This window comes from Lissotriton helveticus, chromosome 11 (genome assembly GCF_964261635.1).
Source record: "Lissotriton helveticus chromosome 11, aLisHel1.1, whole genome shotgun sequence".
NCBI lineage: Eukaryota > Metazoa > Chordata > Amphibia > Caudata > Salamandridae > Lissotriton > Lissotriton helveticus.
Window position 1 is genome coordinate 840472233 of NC_136072.1, and position 19421 is coordinate 840491653.

The following is a 19421-nucleotide window of genomic DNA, read 5'->3' on the forward strand; positions in this document are numbered from 1 at the left end:
GCTACATCCTTAAATATCCTCCTCCAGGAGGCCACCCTGGGTGTCAAACTGCCTTCTCTTGGAAGCGAAAGTGTCAAGGATGCGGCGGGTGCCTGGAGAGTGGCAGTGTGGCGATGGGCGTGCAGCTGTGGCTGAGAGGAAACTTCAGCCGCTCTGATGACACATTGTGCGGAAGCTGCGCGGGCAGACCCGCACTGAGGACATGCTACGCCGCTTAGGCTTTCTCAAATCCTCTGACCTGACGAAGGGCCTGCTGCTGTCGACATGGAGGCCCTGCCGTCTCACCTCGCTTTTTATGCGAGCTACTGGATCAGGGGATGTGGAGCCGGGGGCCTAGTCGAAGGTTGCAGGAAAAGCCTGTGAGTGTTTCAGGGCCCAACTCCATCTTGTTGGTCCACCCGGCAGAGGCCCCTGGGATGGGTTGGGTAGGTGGTCATGACATGGACCACACTGGACTGCTCCAGTGGCTTACTGGTTGAGTAGAGTGGAGGCATAGGGCTCGGTGGCAGGACTGCATTGTGCTCCCAAGAGAGTTGAGGGGCAAGTCCCGGCCTGCTGTTCCCCTGAGGTGAGTCCTACCCACGCCAGGTTGGAATGGAGTGGAGAAGGGTGGCCAGATACCCTATGCTACTGGACTTTAGAGGAGGGGGCCAATGTAACAAGGGGACACAGCACAATCCAACAATGGGAGCACCTATGAGCGCGAGTGTGGCCCTGGTCCATCAACTATTTTCCTATTGGCACTTCCCCCGTTATAGCAATACGCCCATCACAGCCTGACATGCATTAGCTGATTCGATTTACATTGTTGACAGGGCTCATGTCGGAGCACATATTTGTATAGTTCAGGCACCAAGCTCCTGCCAAGCCTGCTGAGATGAGGCAACTTTCGCTCATATGGTGACACTGAGAATTGATAAATTGCAGATTGATTCCCCTTGGACGCCTCGCTTACCTGGAGCACATTCCTTAACACAGACCGGACCCCTTTTGCTGCCCCGGGTACTGAAGAAAGGCCCGGTGAGGGCACGGGCAGATGGGTCTGGTGAGAATGGGGATGATACGTTGGTCCTATGCCCACTGTGTCACTAGAACCAAGCTGTACCCAGCTGCTGAGCCCAAAACAAGGGCAAAATCATTCCTAAGTTGTTTGTGTTCTGGTTCACGGAGGACCTGGCTTGGCAGTTTGGGCTGAACTGCTACCATGAGGAGCAGGGTCAAGATTCATTATCCTATGGCTGGGTCCAAACTGAGGTGGCATGATGAGCAAATGGGCTATGGATTGGAGTGCTACCCTGCGCAATTGTCAGTGGTTAGAGTTATTACAAGCAGCCTGCCATCACCTTTTGTGTGTTTTATAGACTTTCACCAGAAGCCACACCCCGTTGGAGTGGACAGAGCAATCTCAACTGGGGTGGATGAAGGTAACACATGAACGACACTTGAGGAATTTGGTGAACCTCCTTTGGTCTGGGGTCGATGCAGTGGTAATTGGAGGCTACTTTGTTCCAGGGAGAGCAGTGTGACACCCCTCCCCCAATGTCACTCTCAGAATTCCCCACGGGCAAGAGGGATCTTCACGAGCTTCGATCATACACTCATTCCAAAACTCCCAGACCTGCCCAGAGCAGTACCTAGTTTAGTTGTCTCATTTTTTCTTGTTGCGTGTGAGGAAGATGGGGAACATGGGGGCAGGGGATCCGGTGGAGGAGGTTACCGCACTTTATAATTCCCTGTCTACCTTGATCGGTACTATTGCCAACATTTCACAATAGATGCTTCAAGTCTCAACGTATGGGGTGGGCGAGACGGGAATTTCATGGATCAATAGATTAATACACAAGCACACATGGCCATTGTATGCTTCTACAGGCACATATTTACACAACCTAGAATTTCATGGCGGATGACCCTTCACACATTCGACCACTAGCTCCAGTGAGGTATGTCTCTTGAAATGTAAATGATCTCCTAGATAAGGCTACAGCTGACGTTTCTCAGCACAGCAAAACTATATGGGACTGATAAACTCCTATTACAGGAGATAAACGTACTAGGGGAGATTAGATTTTCCAACATAAGCTCATTCCGGGTTCAGGCGGGGGCCATGAGGGGTGGTAAGAATGACAAACACCTCCAGGTCATAGTGACTCAAACAAATAAAAATATAGGAGGAAAATGCCTCAGGTTATGCACAACCACCATTATCCAAGAGCTTCCTGTCCACATTCTGATCCATTCTATTGGAGGTGCTGCAAGGACTAATGATAGGGGGTAGTGACTTTAACAGACTACATTGAGTATGCCCCTTGCAGCGACCTCTCCCCAATCAAATTTACTGCCTGACTTTATGAGGTTGATCGGATTTAATGGCATATGGCGCCACTACACCCATGGGAAGGGAGTTTCACCTTTTGTCCTGGGGCACATAGGTGTTAACAAATAAACAATATGGGAAAAGGACCTGTCGCCAACCTAAATCCAATTAAGTCTATGGTCCTGCACGCATTGGGTCTACCTGATAATGCACATATTGACCTCCAATTCTATGGCAAACCTCCAGATGCACCATGGAGATGGTTAATGAGCCCGCCGTGGCTTACAAAACTGGAGATTAAAGACACCTTCATGAAGGAGATGGCACAGTACTTAAAATCAACCAGGTATGCTGGACTCACCTATTGTGCTGTGGGAAGCTTATGAAGTGGCAATACAGGGTAAGTTCATTAACTCAGTATCTCACAAAAAGAAAGAACAACATGCACTCAACTATATGGAGGAAGAGGTCTTTAAGACAGAAAGGTATATAGATCAAACACAACTGAAAATAGCCAACACAAACTTACTTAAGCAAAATTATACCATGAACAAGTTAGAAAGAATATGGTCCATAAGACATTGTTGGCAGCACAAAGTACACATTATGACCAAGCAAATAAAATGTGTAAATTGAAGCCATTGTTGGCATGTAGTAAGAAGTAGTCTTGGTATACTCACCAGATTATGGGCGAGACAGGGTTCTCCACACCCAACCAGATGAAATAGCAAACACATGTGCACAATATAATAAATCACTATATAAGCAAAGTACCCTGTCCCTACTAGATGATCTTCTGGCCTATCCTGCATCCTTATCCATCCCGATATTGTCAGGTACCGAAATGACACAACTTAATGAACCCATAACCAAACTTGGGATCATAGAAGCCATTAAACAGGTATCCTCTGGAAAATCAACAAGAACAAATGGATTCCCAACATAATTCTATAAATGTCTATCCATTTCTCTTGGATGTGTTTGAGTGCACTAGAGTACAAGGGAGTCCCACACCAGAATGACAGGAGGGTAACATCATGAACGTCCTAAAACCAGATTGCCCCCCAGAGAGGTGAGATTTGTACCAGACTGTCTCCTTACTGATATTGAGGCAAACATGTTTACTTTGCCACAGGAATAACTAACCTGGAACACCCTGACCCAAAAGCCTTTACCCCGCACTGGGTGACTAGACACAACCTGAGTCGTGCCTTTATCATGCTCTCACTGGGCCACAAATTGAATGAACCCCTAGCACTACTATTTATCGATCTCGAAAAGACTTTAGGCAGCACAACTTGGGATTTTCTTTTTATGCTGCTAGATAACATGGGCTTTGGCTCATAGTTTGTAACCTACATCCGCATTTTACATGTTATAGTAAAAGGATTTGTAATTCATCAACTTACCCTAGAAGGGGTATCCTTGCACAAATGGGGCAACCATCAATATAGTACACAGTGAAGGAATTAAAAGAGCCACGTTTTGAGGAGCTTCTTGAAAACAGTGAGGTTTGAGGTTGAGCAAAGACTCTTAGGAAAGAGAGTTGCACTATTAAGCTGCCATGTGGAAGAAGGAACTACGTCGCATTCTGGCAAAAAGGCAACACAGAGTTTGCAATAGGGCCTGGTTAGCAAATCTTAGGGCCCTAGTATGTCTGTGAAATGAAAATTTGCTGTGAAGTTAAAAGGAGCCTGAAGAGTAGAGGGCATTTTGGACATGTCCGGGACGCTTGAGGGTATCACATTTATGCACTCGCAGTCAATTAAGCATCCTCAGTGTAAGAGAGGATGGTGATCGTGGGTGACTATTGCATACCATGTGAGAGGTAGTGTTCTGGATTGTTTACAAGTGAGCGGAAAGATAATCTGCCATTCCCACATAGACAGAATTGTCATAATAGAGCAGATGTGAATAAGGATCTTCCGTCATTGTGCTGGGAGCCAGTAAAAAAATATTGTGCAACAGGGCCAGGATACCTTAACATACTCCTTACACCGCAGTGATCTGTTCTTTAAAGAGGAGTAGTATCAATAATGCAAACATTTCTAGCTGCTTTAGTTGAAAGGCCTGGTTCCCTGGACCTCCAATTATCAGCTTTGTCAAATAGAATTGTCGTGTTTTTACCCCAATTCAACTTAAGGCAATTGTCCTTCATCCATAAGCCCATGTTGGTCAAGCAATCCATAAACTTGCATCTGGTTTCTTCAACATGGTCAGACCCAGATATATTATCCATTGCGTGTCATCTGCATAAGAGACAACATTGAAACCACTTGCTTTCACAATTGCTTCAAGGGAGGGGACATATGAGCCCTGGAGAACAAGAGGTGGGACCAGCACACTATTAGATTTAAACAGAGAAAAATAGATTTGCTGAGGTCTGCCCGAGAGAAAAGACTCAAAACTTCTAGGGGCCTTGAAAAATAGGCCTATCTCAAGCAAGACTGTCTCCTTACTGATATTGAGGCAAACATGTTTACTTTGCCACAGGAATAACTAACCTGGAACACCCTGACCCAAAAGCCTTTACCCCGCACTGGGTGACTAGACACAACCTGAGTCGTGCCTTTATCATGCTCTCACTGGGCCACAAATTGAATGAACCCCTAGCACTACTATTTATCGATCTCGAAAAGACTTTAGGCAGCACAACTTGGGACTTTCTTTTTATGCTGCTAGATAACATGGGCTTTGGCTCATAGTTTGTAACCTACATCCGCATTTTACATGTTATAGTAAAAGGATTTGTAATTCATCAACTTACCCTAGAAGGGGTATCCTTGCACAAATGGGGCAACCATCAATATAGTACACAGTGAAGGAATTAAAAGAGCCACGTTTTGAGGAGCTTCTTGAAAACAGTGAGGTTTGAGGTTGAGCAAAGACTCTTAGGAAAGAGAGTTGCACTATTAAGCTGCCATGTGGAAGAAGGAACTACCTCTCATTCTGGCAAAAAGGCAACACAGAGTTTGCAATAGGGCCTGGTTAGCAAATCTTAGGGCCCTAGTATGTCTGTGAAATGAAAATTTGCTGTGAAGTTAAAAGGAGCCTGAAGAGTAGAGGGCATTTTGGACATGTCCGGGACGCTTGAGGGTATCACATTTATGCACTCGCAGTCAATTAAGCATCCTCAGTGTAAGAGAGGATGGTGATCGTGGGTGACTATTGCATACCATGTGAGAGGTAGTGTTCTGGATTGTTTACAAGTGAGCGGAAAGATAATCTGCCATTCCCACATAGACAGAATTGTCATAATAGAGCAGATGTGAATAAGGATCTTCCGTCATTGTGCTGGGAGCCAGTAAAAAAATATTGTGCAACAGGGCCAGGATACCTTAACATACTCCTTACACCGCAGTGATCTGTTCTTTAAAGAGGAGTAGTATCAATAATGCAAACATTTCTAGCTGCTTTAGTTGAAAGGCCTGGTTCCCTGGACCTCCAATTATCAGCTTTGTCAAATAGAATTGTCGTGTTTTTACCCCAATTCAACTTAAGGCAATTGTCCTTCATCCATAAGCCCATGTTGGTCAAGCAATCCATAAACTTGCATCTGGTTTCTTCAACATGGTCAGACCCAGATATATTATCCATTGCGTGTCATCTGCATAAGAGACAACATTGAAACCACTTGCTTTCACAATTGCTTCAAGGGAGGGGACATATGAGCCCTGGAGAACAAGAGGTGGGACCAGCACACTATTAGATTTAAACAGAGAAAAATAGATTTGCTGAGGTCTGCCCGAGAGAAAAGACTCAAAACTTCTAGGGGCCTTGAAAAATAGGCCTATCTCAAGCAATCTTCTGATCGTAATAGCATGAGAGACAAAGGATGCCAAGACGGTGAGAAGAATGAAAGCAGCATCTAACATAAGCCTGAAACTGTTTCGGTGCTATAGGCAGACCTGAATCCTGATTAGGAGGGATCCAGGAAGTTGTATTCCTCCAAATGGGAGGATAGCTGCAGACTGATCAGCCTTTCAAACATGTTTACCTGTATGGGTGTAAGGAAATAGGGCTGAATTTCAACATATAAGAAGGGCTTTTTAAGTAATGGAAGCATATTTGCATGTCTCCATGCAACTGGAATTTCAACAGAATAAAGAGACAGGTTAAAAAGATCCCTCAAGCATGACGTGGTGAGGGCAAGGGTCCTCAGGAGAACCCGATCTAATATGTTGCATAGCTTTTCCCACATCGGAAATAGTGATTGTGTCAAAAGAGGCTAAGGATCAATCCAGTGTGGTTTGTCCAGCGCCAATAGTTAATGTTCAACTGTAGGTTAAGGTTGCGAAGTTGGAATGCATTCCTTCAATTTTGTCTTTAAAATAAGTTGACAGAGTGGAACAAAGAGAGATAATGGGAGAGATGGGGTCAGCACAGTCAGATGGATAAATAAGTTCCTAGACAATTTAAAAGATTTCAATGGAGGAATGTTTTTTCATCTCAATAAGCGAAGAAAACAGATTATGGCGAGCTAAGCAAACCATTTTGTGGAAGAGTTTAGGGCAGATTTATAAGCTATGTTGTTTTGTGCAGATTTAGAATGAAGTCAGAGATGTTCAAGACATTTACTCAGATGTTTATTTTCACGTGAATCAGGAGTATACCATTTAGCTTCTACCATTTGCCTGTCCAGTCAGGAGGTTTGCAGACAAACCATTTTTTATCTAGGGCTTCATTAATGGCAACATTAAGCTTATAAACCCCTGCATTAGGATTGTCTGAGCATTTAAAGTCAGGTAGATGGAGATTGCAAACTAGGCAGCTGCTGTTGACACACTTCTAGGATCTGTATTTGGGTTCAGAGAAACTGGAGGGGTCAGGAGGTCCATATCAAACGTGTGGCGAAACTGGCCATGTCTCCTCTTCCCCCTCTATGGTAAGTCTCCTGCCTATACAGAATGCTGATCATTAACTTTCCTGATACTTAACAAGGCAGACATTGGCCAGTTCAAAGAAGAAGAATGGACATTTGCACTTACGGGCCTGTGATAAGCAGCAATCACGAACAGGTTTTGCCTGATCCAGTTTAATTAGCTGCATAGACAGGACACTCGTCCTCTCATAGTGAGGAGCATAATACTGAGTAGATTGGACTATTGCAACTCCCTGTACTTGGGAGCACCACAATATATAGTACAGGGGTTGCATAGAGTTCAATCGATGGCAGCAAAGCTGGCTTTAAATAGACAACGTAGATCCTCTACGTCACTGGCCTTAAGGGACCTTCATTGGCTGCCTATCGGGGAAAGAATTCGTTTTAAATCCCTCTGTATTGTATAGGCAGTACATGGCCAGGGTCCTGTTCCTTTACAAGAAACATTTACCTGGTACACCCCAAGTAGGCAGCTTCGCTCTTCTAATTCTAATCTGATTACTACCACCAGATTCAAGAGGTCTCGGAAAGGTGGTAGAGCCTTTGGAGTGTTGGCCTCTCGTGTCTGGAATTGCCACTATTTCTTAGACAGGCTAGCTCATTGATTGGTTTCAGGAAGAGCCTGAAAACTTGGCTCCTCCCCAGTAATGGGTCCTAGGCCTGTCTTTATAGATAACTGACTCTGGTTCTTTTTAGGGCTCCTCTTTGATCCAAGCGCCAGGATACCCGTAGGGTGGCAGTTTTGCGCTATATAAGTCTTCATTACAATACAATTCAATACAATACAACTCAATCCAAAGATAGCCTTTTTAAACATACTGGAAGATGAGGGTTTCACAAATGCCGTGAATACTCTCTTGAGATTAGGACTAAGGCTGGGGAAGCTAGTCATCGCACACTGCTGAAGGAAATCAACACCTCCATGATGTTGCATTTTTGAGATCTCGATTCCCAGAAGCATAGTAAATTCTGGCTGGGAAAAAGACTATAATGATATGCCAGAAGCCTAATGTCTAATAGGTTTCCATTGTGTGAGATTAGGATGCAGTTGTAATACTCACAAAAATGTTTGATTGGTATCCATTTGTTTTGTTAATAGAAATTAGGACTTATATTTGTTATCATGCTCTGTGAATTTACATGGTAGTGCCCTGTGATGCGTTAAATTTATAGGTTAGCCTGTTTTTCTTCTAAAACTCAAGGAGGAAATACATTTAAAAAAACATTCTTCTGCAATATTGACTTTGGGTGCAATAAAATATGCACAGTTTAGCACCCCAACTACGGAGTATCAGTTCTCACTGGTTGCTATTTAACAGAAATCTGAACATTCCAGTTATAAAAGAACAAGTTACCTGCTTTACAGAAATTATTTTTTAATGGCTACAGTAGTTTCCACTCATTCTTTAAATTAACCTTCTTCCCAGGCGCCATATCACATCTGGGAGGATGAGTATCTTGGGGGTAGTAAAACATCTATTCAGAAAGGCTAGAATCAATTTAGTCTCCCTCTCTCTGGTAGCCTTGGGGGTCATTTGAGAGTACAAGTCACCGAATGAAACATCATGAGACTTTCTAATGCACCACAGATAGTATGATTGAGGGTGCCGCCAGACACTGGCCAGCAAAATTTAGCCCACCTTGAAACTTCATTATTTAAGATGTCATATGATAGGTCCTCACAAAAAAGACAGAAGGAAAAATACAAAAAAAAGATATCTTTTAAAAACCTACAAACTGGGTAACTTCAGACCAAGTCGCTGTACAGGTACAGACAAAAATGTCACTGGTGCCTGTGATGTTTTTATGGGCCCACAAACACACTTCCTGTGATACCATGAAGATCTGCACCTGACAACAGACAGTGCTACCTAGCGTCAGTAATCCACAATGGCTGTAGAAAGATTTTCAAATCCAGACTAACATCAGTGAAGAAGGTTCTTTTAAGGAATATGCACGACAGAGTTATCAATCAAGCTTTCAGAATAACAGTAGCAGTGACAGAAAGCATCTACATAATAAAGAGAGAAATCTAGATTTGCACCTTACCCGTCATGTGAGAATCTGCACCACACGAGTCAAAATCTTCTGTAACCCTACCAGGAACCCTGGAAACATGGTTGTGAGACTGCAAAGTAAGATATTGAGAAAACAGAGCTTTTACTATAAAGGGCATTTATTAGGCAAATACAGAAGATGCAAAAGCTATGCCTCCATAGGGATAAGATAGATATGTCGTTTTAGCGAATCTAAGTGCAGGAGGGGTTTTCATATAAATTTGGGTGAACAACAGAAGACTTACATATGAAGTGGAGAGCTGAAGACCACAGTACCACCCTTGGAATTGTGACAGGACACAAACTGCTTACAGCCCCAGTGTTCCTCTGTGTAACACTTGGAGCTTCTGGAGGGACTACTACCCACTTTCGTGTAGAACAGACACCAGACTACTTAGTCGTGTAACAATGTTCTGCACATCCTCTCTCACACCAGTCAGTCATGCTACTTTGACTGCCCCATGCTTATGAATGAAGTGTGAGTGACAGGGCAGACCTTGCAACTCATAATCAATTACTATGTAGTTTGCTAGAAGCTGCATGATGATTGATCATGCTTTTTAGACACCATGTTTTCAGTCATACTGGCATGTATGCATGCGACCTGCTGATGTCAGGGAGGAAGACAATGTCAGTGCAGATGTTCTTCCTGGATCGCTGATAGGGAGGAGAAGGGGGCGCCATTCTGTACATAAGGTGGCGAGGTTGGGTGATGGAGAAAGGGATCTAGGGAAGTGTGCCTGGCATGCAGGGAAGAGGGCAAATACATTATGAATTTGTGCATTCAATTTAGTATATGTGCAAGTATGTATGCCTGTCCTTAAACGTATTTACGCCTGTCCATGTTTACAAAGGTTCATGTGTGCATATGCTAATTTTGCCCACTTCTAGCATTTGGTGATTGTAATAACTGTAGACTGTAATCCTCCTGCCTACTTGAAGCAGCCATCTCTGGCATCTGGTAGGAGAAACCTCCTTGCATTTGGTGGCATCCACCATAGCCATCTGTAAAACTATGGACATTTTAGGCATTACGAAGGCGCTGGCTTCATTGTGGTCTCACCATGCACTATCGGGAACCTGACATAACATGAACCTTTTTTAATATTGCGGGAATTTTACACATAAAATGGGTGACAAATCTTGATCTTTGGTTTAATTATCTCGGAATACAAAAATCGAAGGATAAATTAATCAGAGCATAAAAACATTTTAACAAAAAATCTAAGAGGCTACTAAGGTGTAAAGGAAATTGTAACAAATATTAAAATACATCACTATAAGTGAGTACTAAAGGGAAATGGTAACAAAGGATGATCTATCGCAAAAGGGAAGTATTAACTTTAAAAGGAGAAGTCTTATTTAAGGGAATGATGTTAGAGGAGTACAGTGTAAAACAAAAATGCAAAAAATATTAAATGAGTACACAATTATTTTGTGTTACGAGCGAATGTGAAAAATGGTAATGTGTAATGGAAGGGATTTAGTACAGACGTATCATCCTTAATTCATTTTTTTTTTTTTAAAGAGATTTATTTAGGATTTTTTTTATTTGATATCCCTGAGAATATTTGAAATTGAATTGAATATCAACGTGAAATCATCCTGGAATTAACACATAGAATCATAAGATGATGCTCCTTGGCATGCTGAGGGAATATTTGGCATTATTTTGTCTATTTCAGGCTTAACAGTGGCATAACTCAACCCTTATATAACCTACCACCGCCGTATATTGCCCACTAATGGTGTTAACCTATCCTGGCATTTTAGTGACAATCTCTAGCATTTGGTGGCAGCACACAATGGGTATCCCAGGCATTCTGATTGTGATAAATAGGTACATGAAGCAGATTCAATTCATTATGTGTACATGTTGGTATCTGAACAAAAATTATAATATGGAATTTGAAGAGCAAACTTGTGAATTTACTAAAAATGAAAAGCTGTTTTTTGGGGCAAAAAAGTTATTTAAAGTGTTTTTATTTGCAGGAATTCCGTTTTTTCTCACAATGAAAAACTGTGACTTTGGACAATTAAGATATGCATTTTTCAGAAATTCTAAAGCTGACTTTTTGGGTATAAAATTATTAACACATTTAAAGGTTTTCAGAATGATAATTCACACAGAGTTGGGGACACTTACTGATCAAGTTATGAAGTTATTTTCATGGTACCAGTGGGCACTTGCTGCTATGGATCTTGAAGAGGCAGTTCATTACCTTTATTGATAATGATTTTATTGCTATCTGAGGGCTGAGCACAAAATATCAGTATGCCTATTTGAATATGTCTGTTGTCTGAACTAATAAATTGTCCGTTATATGAGTGGGAAAGCTACTCTCGGAGCCTGTAAAATCTAACCCACCTGAATTTTATACTGCTGTCTACTAAAAAATATTGTGAGATCTGTGTCACATTTCTGCTCTGGCTCTTCTAAGTAGATTATCAATAATAAACCTGAGAAAATCCACTTGAAAGGGTGGAAAGGTGAAAGTAAAACAGGCTTCCCCTGACATGAGTAAAACCCAGATGCAATGGATGTCGGTGTGCTTATGTTTAGGTTAGAGGTCCAGGACTGTTCTTCTTCCTAGTCCCTCATGGCAAAAAGTTTGGAAAAAGCTGGAGACATAATTCTCAGAATTTAACACCAACTAAAGGTCAAATATCATTGCCCCAGCTTCTGAAACTGAGTGCAATCAGTACACATAGTTTGCTAACTAGATTCCTGAATGGTAAACCTACAGCCTGCGTTATGGATTTAGTGACAAGAATTTCATGACTTGAAGAGTCCTCCGCCATGGTTATGCTCCATTTCTCACACAATAATGCAACGGTCACTACACTAGATTTTAGTGGTGAGTCAATTATTTGAGTTCTTAGCTGCCATTTTCAATCAGTGTGTAATGACTCCAAAAAAACTTAGTCACAGAGGATGCCTTCTAACTACTGGATAAGAGTTCTCTGTCAAACGTAGGCATTATCTGCTAGAAAATGAATGACTAATGCACATTTTCCAAGCAAAAAGCAATAGTTTAGCTACATTTAACCTGTGATTAGTCTGCATGGTCTAGTTTAGAGTGATATCAAACATTCTTTAATCTGTGTCACACTAGAGCTATCGATTCCGTAATTGTTAATCTTAAGCAACTCTTAGACACTCACAAACACAAAGATCAGACTAGTGCTATTTATATTTGTTTTAGCAGGTTTACAACTCAACCATATAAAATTCCAGAGAAGCATATATGAACTCAACTGTCTTTACACCCTTTGGTTTCCTGCATATCAGAACCCCCTCTGACTGCAAAGATAGACGAGTGAGGGGGAAGCAAGGTGTGACCAGCCAGTTTACTGCTTTCGCCTTCTGTGCAGCTCAAAGTGCACACAAGGGGCATCCTCATGGTCCTGGTCCTCCCGTTTCAATAGACGATTGAGAACGATGGCTATCTTTATTAGTGGTTAGCTATGCTCCCCTCAAAATTTGTGGTCACATGGTAGAAACACTAGGATCGAGAATACTGAGCTTTAAGTACTCAATGAATAAACTTTACACTACAAAGATGTCTAAATACTTCGTAAGTAAAATTTGAATGCAATATTTCTTTGCTGGTATTATTATTTTTTTATAAATGCTGTGCTGTTCCTGCCACGCTAGAACATGTGGCACAACTAAGAGGTGGTGGAAGGTAGAAGCGAGTAATAAAGCCATATACATTTTGAAAAATGAGGGAACGCATATTAAATGCATACCAAGTTTATTTGAACCCTATTGCTATTAGCCACATTTTAGGGAATTAGCATGGCTTTAATACCATTTTATTACAGTTTCTTGGTGGGAGAGAATCAAGTTTCTTTGACACCCCATGAAAGTAATCGAATATTTCATGAGTGCCCTTCAAAACTGCATGTAAACCTATGGCTTCTAGTTTATTTGACAATAGTGTTGTAAAATGCACAATTTAGATCCCTTTCTTCAAAGTTTACTTTGGGGAGAAACCCCAAAGTTGCATAAGAGAAGTCTGGTGCACCCGTTCTTGCTCTGTGTAATTTATCCTCACTATTTATACCCTAGAAACAGGAATCTGAAGTTTTGCTTAAACCCCAAAGACCAGTTTAGCAAGTAGTCCCCTTGCAGACATGTTAAGGGAAATGGAAATATATAAGAAAAAACCTGAGTAAGAGGAGTGCAACTACAGACAGTGAACAGTTTTGTGCACACCAGTCATGGGTCTACCCATATAGAACAGTCCAGTTAAAACTGATAGGCCACAGTCCTTCTGATTGCCATGTATTACCTGCATTTGGTCAAGTTCGGCATCGATGGCATCCAACAAGAAATCGCAGTGATCCTTTGGCCACTGGCCAGGTATCTGTGAATGGGTAGGCAGTCGTTCTGCCTCTAGACCTGAAAAGAATGCAACATAAACATATCAGATTGATTACTTCCAGAAAAGGGGAAGAGATAGTCAGTAATCAGAGTATCTTTAATATGAACCCCTGTCCCTTATTCCACAACATACATATCCCCAAACGCAGAACAGAAATACTTTAAGGCCAAGGGGACAGGGAGAAGTAAACTTTGTTTATCAAAAATTACCAGCCAGTTTGAGTTAATCAGTAGTGAACACCTATAATTCTCACTTAAAAAGGGGAGATAAAATATAACATGATGTATTATTTTCTTTGCACACATATTCCTTTTATAACAATTTTTTAAAGAGGGTCTCCTTCCCTAAAATGTTATCTCATGTTACGTGTGATGCCTGGGTAGCATATTTTACAGACAACTTTAACCCATCTGATGAGGAAGGGAGTGTATACAGAGCGAGATACAAAATGATTGCCCCCCACACTACAGAACATTACGATTGAAGAAGTACTGTTGGCACTGAAGGGAGGCGCTGGGGGCAGAACCCCGGGTCCAGACGGGGTCCCAGTGGATATTTATAAAGCTGCTGTTGATTTGTGGGGACCAATGTTAACCAGGGTGTTTAACACAGGAGCGACAGATCGGACCCCCCATTGTGGGGGATGTCTGTTATTATACCCATTTATTAAAAGGGTAATAAATCAGAACCCAAAAACTATTGTCCAATATCGCTTCTAGACTCATCAGCCAAAGTGATGAGCAAAGTGCTATTAAAGAGATTAGAAGAGTGGGCATGTAAAAACTCTATACTTTCCCTGGCGCAATTTGGTTTTAGACATGTGGTGGGGACAATAGAGCAATGTTATGTTATGTTATGTTAGGAAGAATTTATAAAGCGCACGGTCACCAGAGGTTTCATGGCGCTAATCAAGTGAATGTTGATGGAACGGGCCAGAATTAATAGGGTTACACGAAAAGCCATGTTTTCAAGGCCTTTCTGAAGCCCAGTAAGTTGTTGCAATTCCTAACTGGGAATGGAAATGAGTTCCAGAGCCAGGGTGCCAAGTAAGAAAACCTGCGTCCACCCTGCCTTTTTAATTTGATGGTGGGGGAGGTAAGAAGATGGTGGTGGGCAGATCGGAGGTTAGGTATGGGGGCATATTTGGTGATCCGGCTATTAAGAAATTTTGGACTCGTACAGTGCAGTGTTTTGAAGACTATGCGGCCTGTCTTAAAGGTGGCACGATGTACAATGGGCAGCCAGTGTAGTTTGACCAGTAAAGGCCTGGCCGATTGCCATTTTGGCTGTTTTTAGATCAGTCTTGCCGCCTGATTCTGAACCATTTGGAGGCGGCGAAGCAGGCCCTGAGGGAGGCCAGTGTACAGGGAATTAGAGAAGTCCAGGCGTGAAAGTACCAGGGCAATGATCACTTGAACCAGAGCTGGATAGGATAACAAGTGTGAAATTGTCCTAATTTTACGCAGCTGGAAAAGGCTGGTTGAAACCACGCTGCCCACCTGTCCTCTCAAAGTAAGATCGGAGTCTATAGTTACCCCAAGGCTCTTCACAGATAGTGAAGGGACTGGGGGTGAACCTAATTCGGCTGGCCAAAAATTAGATCCCCAGTGTGTGGAGCTCTTCCCAGGCAGCACCAGCTCTGTCTTGCCAGGGTTGAGCTTCAACTGATTCACATCCATCCAATGCTGGATGTGACGCATTGTGGATTGGAATTCAGCAGCAGCACTAGGAGACTCCAGCGAGAACACAAGCTGAAGATCGTCAGCATAATTGAAGACAGTGGTTCCCCTGGCTTTAAGAGAGTGAATCAGGGGCCTGATGTAAAGGTTGAACAGTAGTGGGGAGAGGGAGGAGCCCTGTGGGACCCCACAGGACGTGGGTTGATTCGGGGAAGTATAACTCCCAAGACGCACTGCCTGAGTTCTATCCGTTAAAAAGGACTTTATCACCTGGAAGGCGGCACCCCGTATACCAGCTTGTTCGACACGGTTCAACAAGGTGTCGAAAGCTGCCGATAAATCCAGGAGCACAAGTGCTTGTGGAATTCCTAAGTCAGCGTTAGCCATCAAGGTATCCATCACCGCCAGGATGACTGACTCGGTGAAATGAGCTTGGTAAGGCTCGAGGTAGTCCGTTTCTTCAATAAACTTAGAAAGGCAACTAGCCACGTGGGCCTCCAGGATTTTTGCAAAGAATGGGAGGAGGGAAATAGGGCGATAGTTAGAAAGGTTTGAGGGGTCTGCTCTGGGTTTCTTAAGGAGCGGGACTAATGTGGCGTTTTCAAAGGTTCTAGGTACTTCTCCCTTCCTTAGAGATTCATTAAGGAGAGGAAGAATATTATGAGGTAGAGCTGGAAAGGTATTCTTTAGGACGGAAGGAGGGCAGCAATCCTTAGGAGAGCCTGACTTCACTCGGGACATTAATTCTAGTAAGGTGTCAGGACATAGAGCTGTAAAATGATTCATAGTCAAGGGGTTGTTGGGATTGTTGTCCAGAGGCTTCACCTGATAAGTAATAGGAATACTGGCCCTGATTGTTTAATTTTTTTCCACAAAGAAGTTGTTCAGCAGGTTACACTGCTTTTGAGTGGGGACCTGACAGGGTGAGATTCTATCATCGCTGCAGAGTTTGTTCACGATCCTAAAAATGTATTTGAATTTATTAGAGGCAGCGAGAATCCTGGTGGTGAAATACGAGCTCTTGGTTGCCAATATAACTTTCTTATAGTCCCTACGGGCTGACAGATACAGCTGTCTATCCTTACTGTCATAATCATGCCTCAATTTTCTTTCCAGCTGACGAAGCAATAGTTTTTGAGTTTTCAGTTCACTAGTGAACCATTTATGGGCTTCAGATTGTCTGGCCCGAGAAAATTTAATGAGCGGAGCATGGATATCGCTGGCCGCCAATAGGCAATCCGTGATCTCTTTCTCCATGGAGTCAACATTGGAGTTGGGATTAACAGTGGGAGAGGAGCTAGCTAGTGTGTTAATGAACTCCTGGGTATCAAGTGCTCTCCACTTTCTGGTCAGAAGTTGCAATGTATGAACAGTACAAAGCTAAATATGTTTTTGAACACCTGTACATATTTGTGAATTCATCACAAGTTCAACGGGGGTCACAATGAGGGGCTTGCAATGGCCACATGGAAAGAAACCATCTAAGCCTTGTACGTTCCCAGGAGGATATGTGGTAATATCACTGTGGACCAGGTGGTACAAAATATGGCAGTTCGCCTTATTTGTAACCTACCCGCCAGAACCTCGGCCACGTCTCATATGCGTAAACTGCATTGGCTGCGAATTGAGAGCAGAGTCAAGTTCAAGGCACTTTGTCTCATGCACAAGATCATGACTGGAAGAGCTCCACACTATCTATCTGTTCTAGTGCAGCAATATATCCCCCCCCGCACACTTAGGTCATCCACGCAGAATAAATTTAGGATACCGCGTGTCAAAAGAGCTAAAATGGGAGGCCGCTCGTTCTCCCTGTTAGCACCTTCTCTCTGGAACTCCCTACCCCTATCTCTGCGTTCTGAAATGTGCTTCTTGACTTTCCGTAAAGGAATCAAGACCTGGCTCTTCAATACTTAAACTGCTGGTCTGACGCTCCTCTCATCCTGTATACCGTTCTGTTTGCCTTAGCGCCGGGAAACCTCCGGGTAGCTGTGCGCTTAATAAATGTAATTATAATAATAATAATAATAACAAGTCCCTGATACTTTTCCCGCGTCTGTATGTGATGCTGGGTCTTCTGGGTAGTTCCTTGCCAATGACATTGTCGGTTTAAGTACGTCCCAATTCTTAGTTATTATTTTTCTAATGGCTTGGGAATCAGTACTGTAAGTCAGAATGAGTCTGGTGACATTATCCTCTTCCTCATCTATATTGGGTTTGTCACAAATCTTTCCATGTGGCCATTGTAAGGCCTGTGCCAATAGCAAATCATGCAAAGAAGTCACTTACAATGGGATAAACAAGAAAATCATGTCTTTCCTTACATGCAGTTCCACATTTGTTGTGTATGCAATTGTTTGTACATGCAACAAATGGTACATAGGCAGCACGACATGTATGGCCAAGAAACGTATTCTGGAACATACTAGGGCCATCACCAATTTTGACCCTAAGTACCCAGTGGCACGACCTTTCAGAGAACAACATTTCTCTAATGTCAAATACCTTAGTTTCATAATTTTGGAACAGATATCGAAGAATCCAAGAGGGGGCAACAGGGTTCTTAAACTGCGCCAGAGAGAATCTAGATTAATCATAGATTTCCAAAGTAAGGCTCCGGGAGGCCTCAACCAGGAGGAGGAATTGGCCGTACATCTAAAAGATTAAGTTCAAATGTTATCGATATAACGTAAATGTAATGTCTAGCCTGCAAGTTTCGTTTTCTTCCATACCTTATGAATATTGAAGTCCTATGTTTAACAGTCACATGAATGGAGATGTGTCACCTTCTTCATGTTTTTAACCTTCTATTTATTTGTTTTGTTGCAGGAGCAAGAGAGGGGGCCCACCTCACCAGCACTTCACCTCACGGGATTCCTCCCCTTCTCTCTGCCTCCTTACCACATGGGCACTTGCATGTTTGAAAGACAGAGTTGAAGGACGGTAAAATACTGTTATGATGTATTCGAGCACTTGCGAATACTACATTTTTTGTTCTCACGTATGTTGACACATTACAATGTTGTCTTGAGGATTTATACACACCACACACCGTGTGCTTCTCTTTTTTCTCTGCCAACACGGACTTTTGTTTTACTTGGGGACTTGCCATTAATTCTTTCCAGTCAGCCATGTGTGGTGACGGCAATGGGCAATTTGTCTTGCCATTCTTTACGCATCACGCGTCAGTAGGGGTGGAGTTTAGGTTCACCCCGCTGTCACATGTTTAATGTGGTCTGACACACTGGTATCGATTTGTTGGTAGAATGAGACTTCAGCCTGACTTCGAAGGCTTTATTTTGAGTCGATGCACACGTACGGATGGTTCCGTTTTATTCTTTGCATTCATTGTAATAATTTATGATTTACGCAAATAATGTGTTTTTCATATTTGCTGTGGTTAATATACTCAATATACCATGGTTATGAGATCCCATGTATTTAGAAATCCATACGTTTACAAATTCATGTGTATATATATATGATTTACATTCAGTTGCATTTGTATACTCGTCCTGTTTTCATGTCTATGATTTGAATAGATTTAAACCAATGCCTTTCAAACATACTTCCACGTGATCAAGCCGTCTTCACGGTGAAACACGTTGTGGAATAAACAGCACTTCTTGAATACCGGTGTTTACCTCGTTCTTGTCCTGAGAGCGTGCTTCTAAGACTTTTTGTGTGGAAAAAAATACAATACTGTCGGCTTTACTCCGCCGGCGTGTACGCCACCTTTCATGGGTCGTGGAGATCCAGAAGGAGTTGCCTCTTGAATATGGATATATATATATATATATATATATATATATATATATATATAGATAAATAGATGTGTAGTTTTTGATAACCTCCATTTTCCTACAAGCAGATTATATTTTACAGGTAATGTTTGTATTTTGTGACTTCCTAGTTTAGGAATATTATGTATACAGATAATATATCAAATTATTGATGAGTGACAGTGAATTATGGTGATGTTTTTCACTGAGTGACATCAAATAGATAAAAACAAAGATGCTAGAGCTGTATACACAGTCATTCCAAACCCTGGTGTGAAAAACATACAGATAATTCACCTTTGCCTATCTTATAATT

General features: G+C 42.3%; 1 protein-coding gene across 1 annotated transcript in view; it reads right to left on the minus strand.

Moving 5' to 3' along the window:
* LOC144792163 (uncharacterized) overlaps window positions 1–19421 on the minus strand; it is a 581805-nt gene that overhangs the window by 500718 nt on the left and 61666 nt on the right. Inside the window, exons 3-4 of the mRNA XM_078667056.1 lie at window positions 13555–13664; window positions 9249–9327 (exon numbers count right to left, since the gene is read on the minus strand). Of these exons, the coding sequence (XP_078523182.1) occupies window positions 9249–9327; window positions 13555–13664 (189 nt within the window). The remainder of the gene's footprint in view (window positions 1–9248; window positions 9328–13554; window positions 13665–19421) is intronic.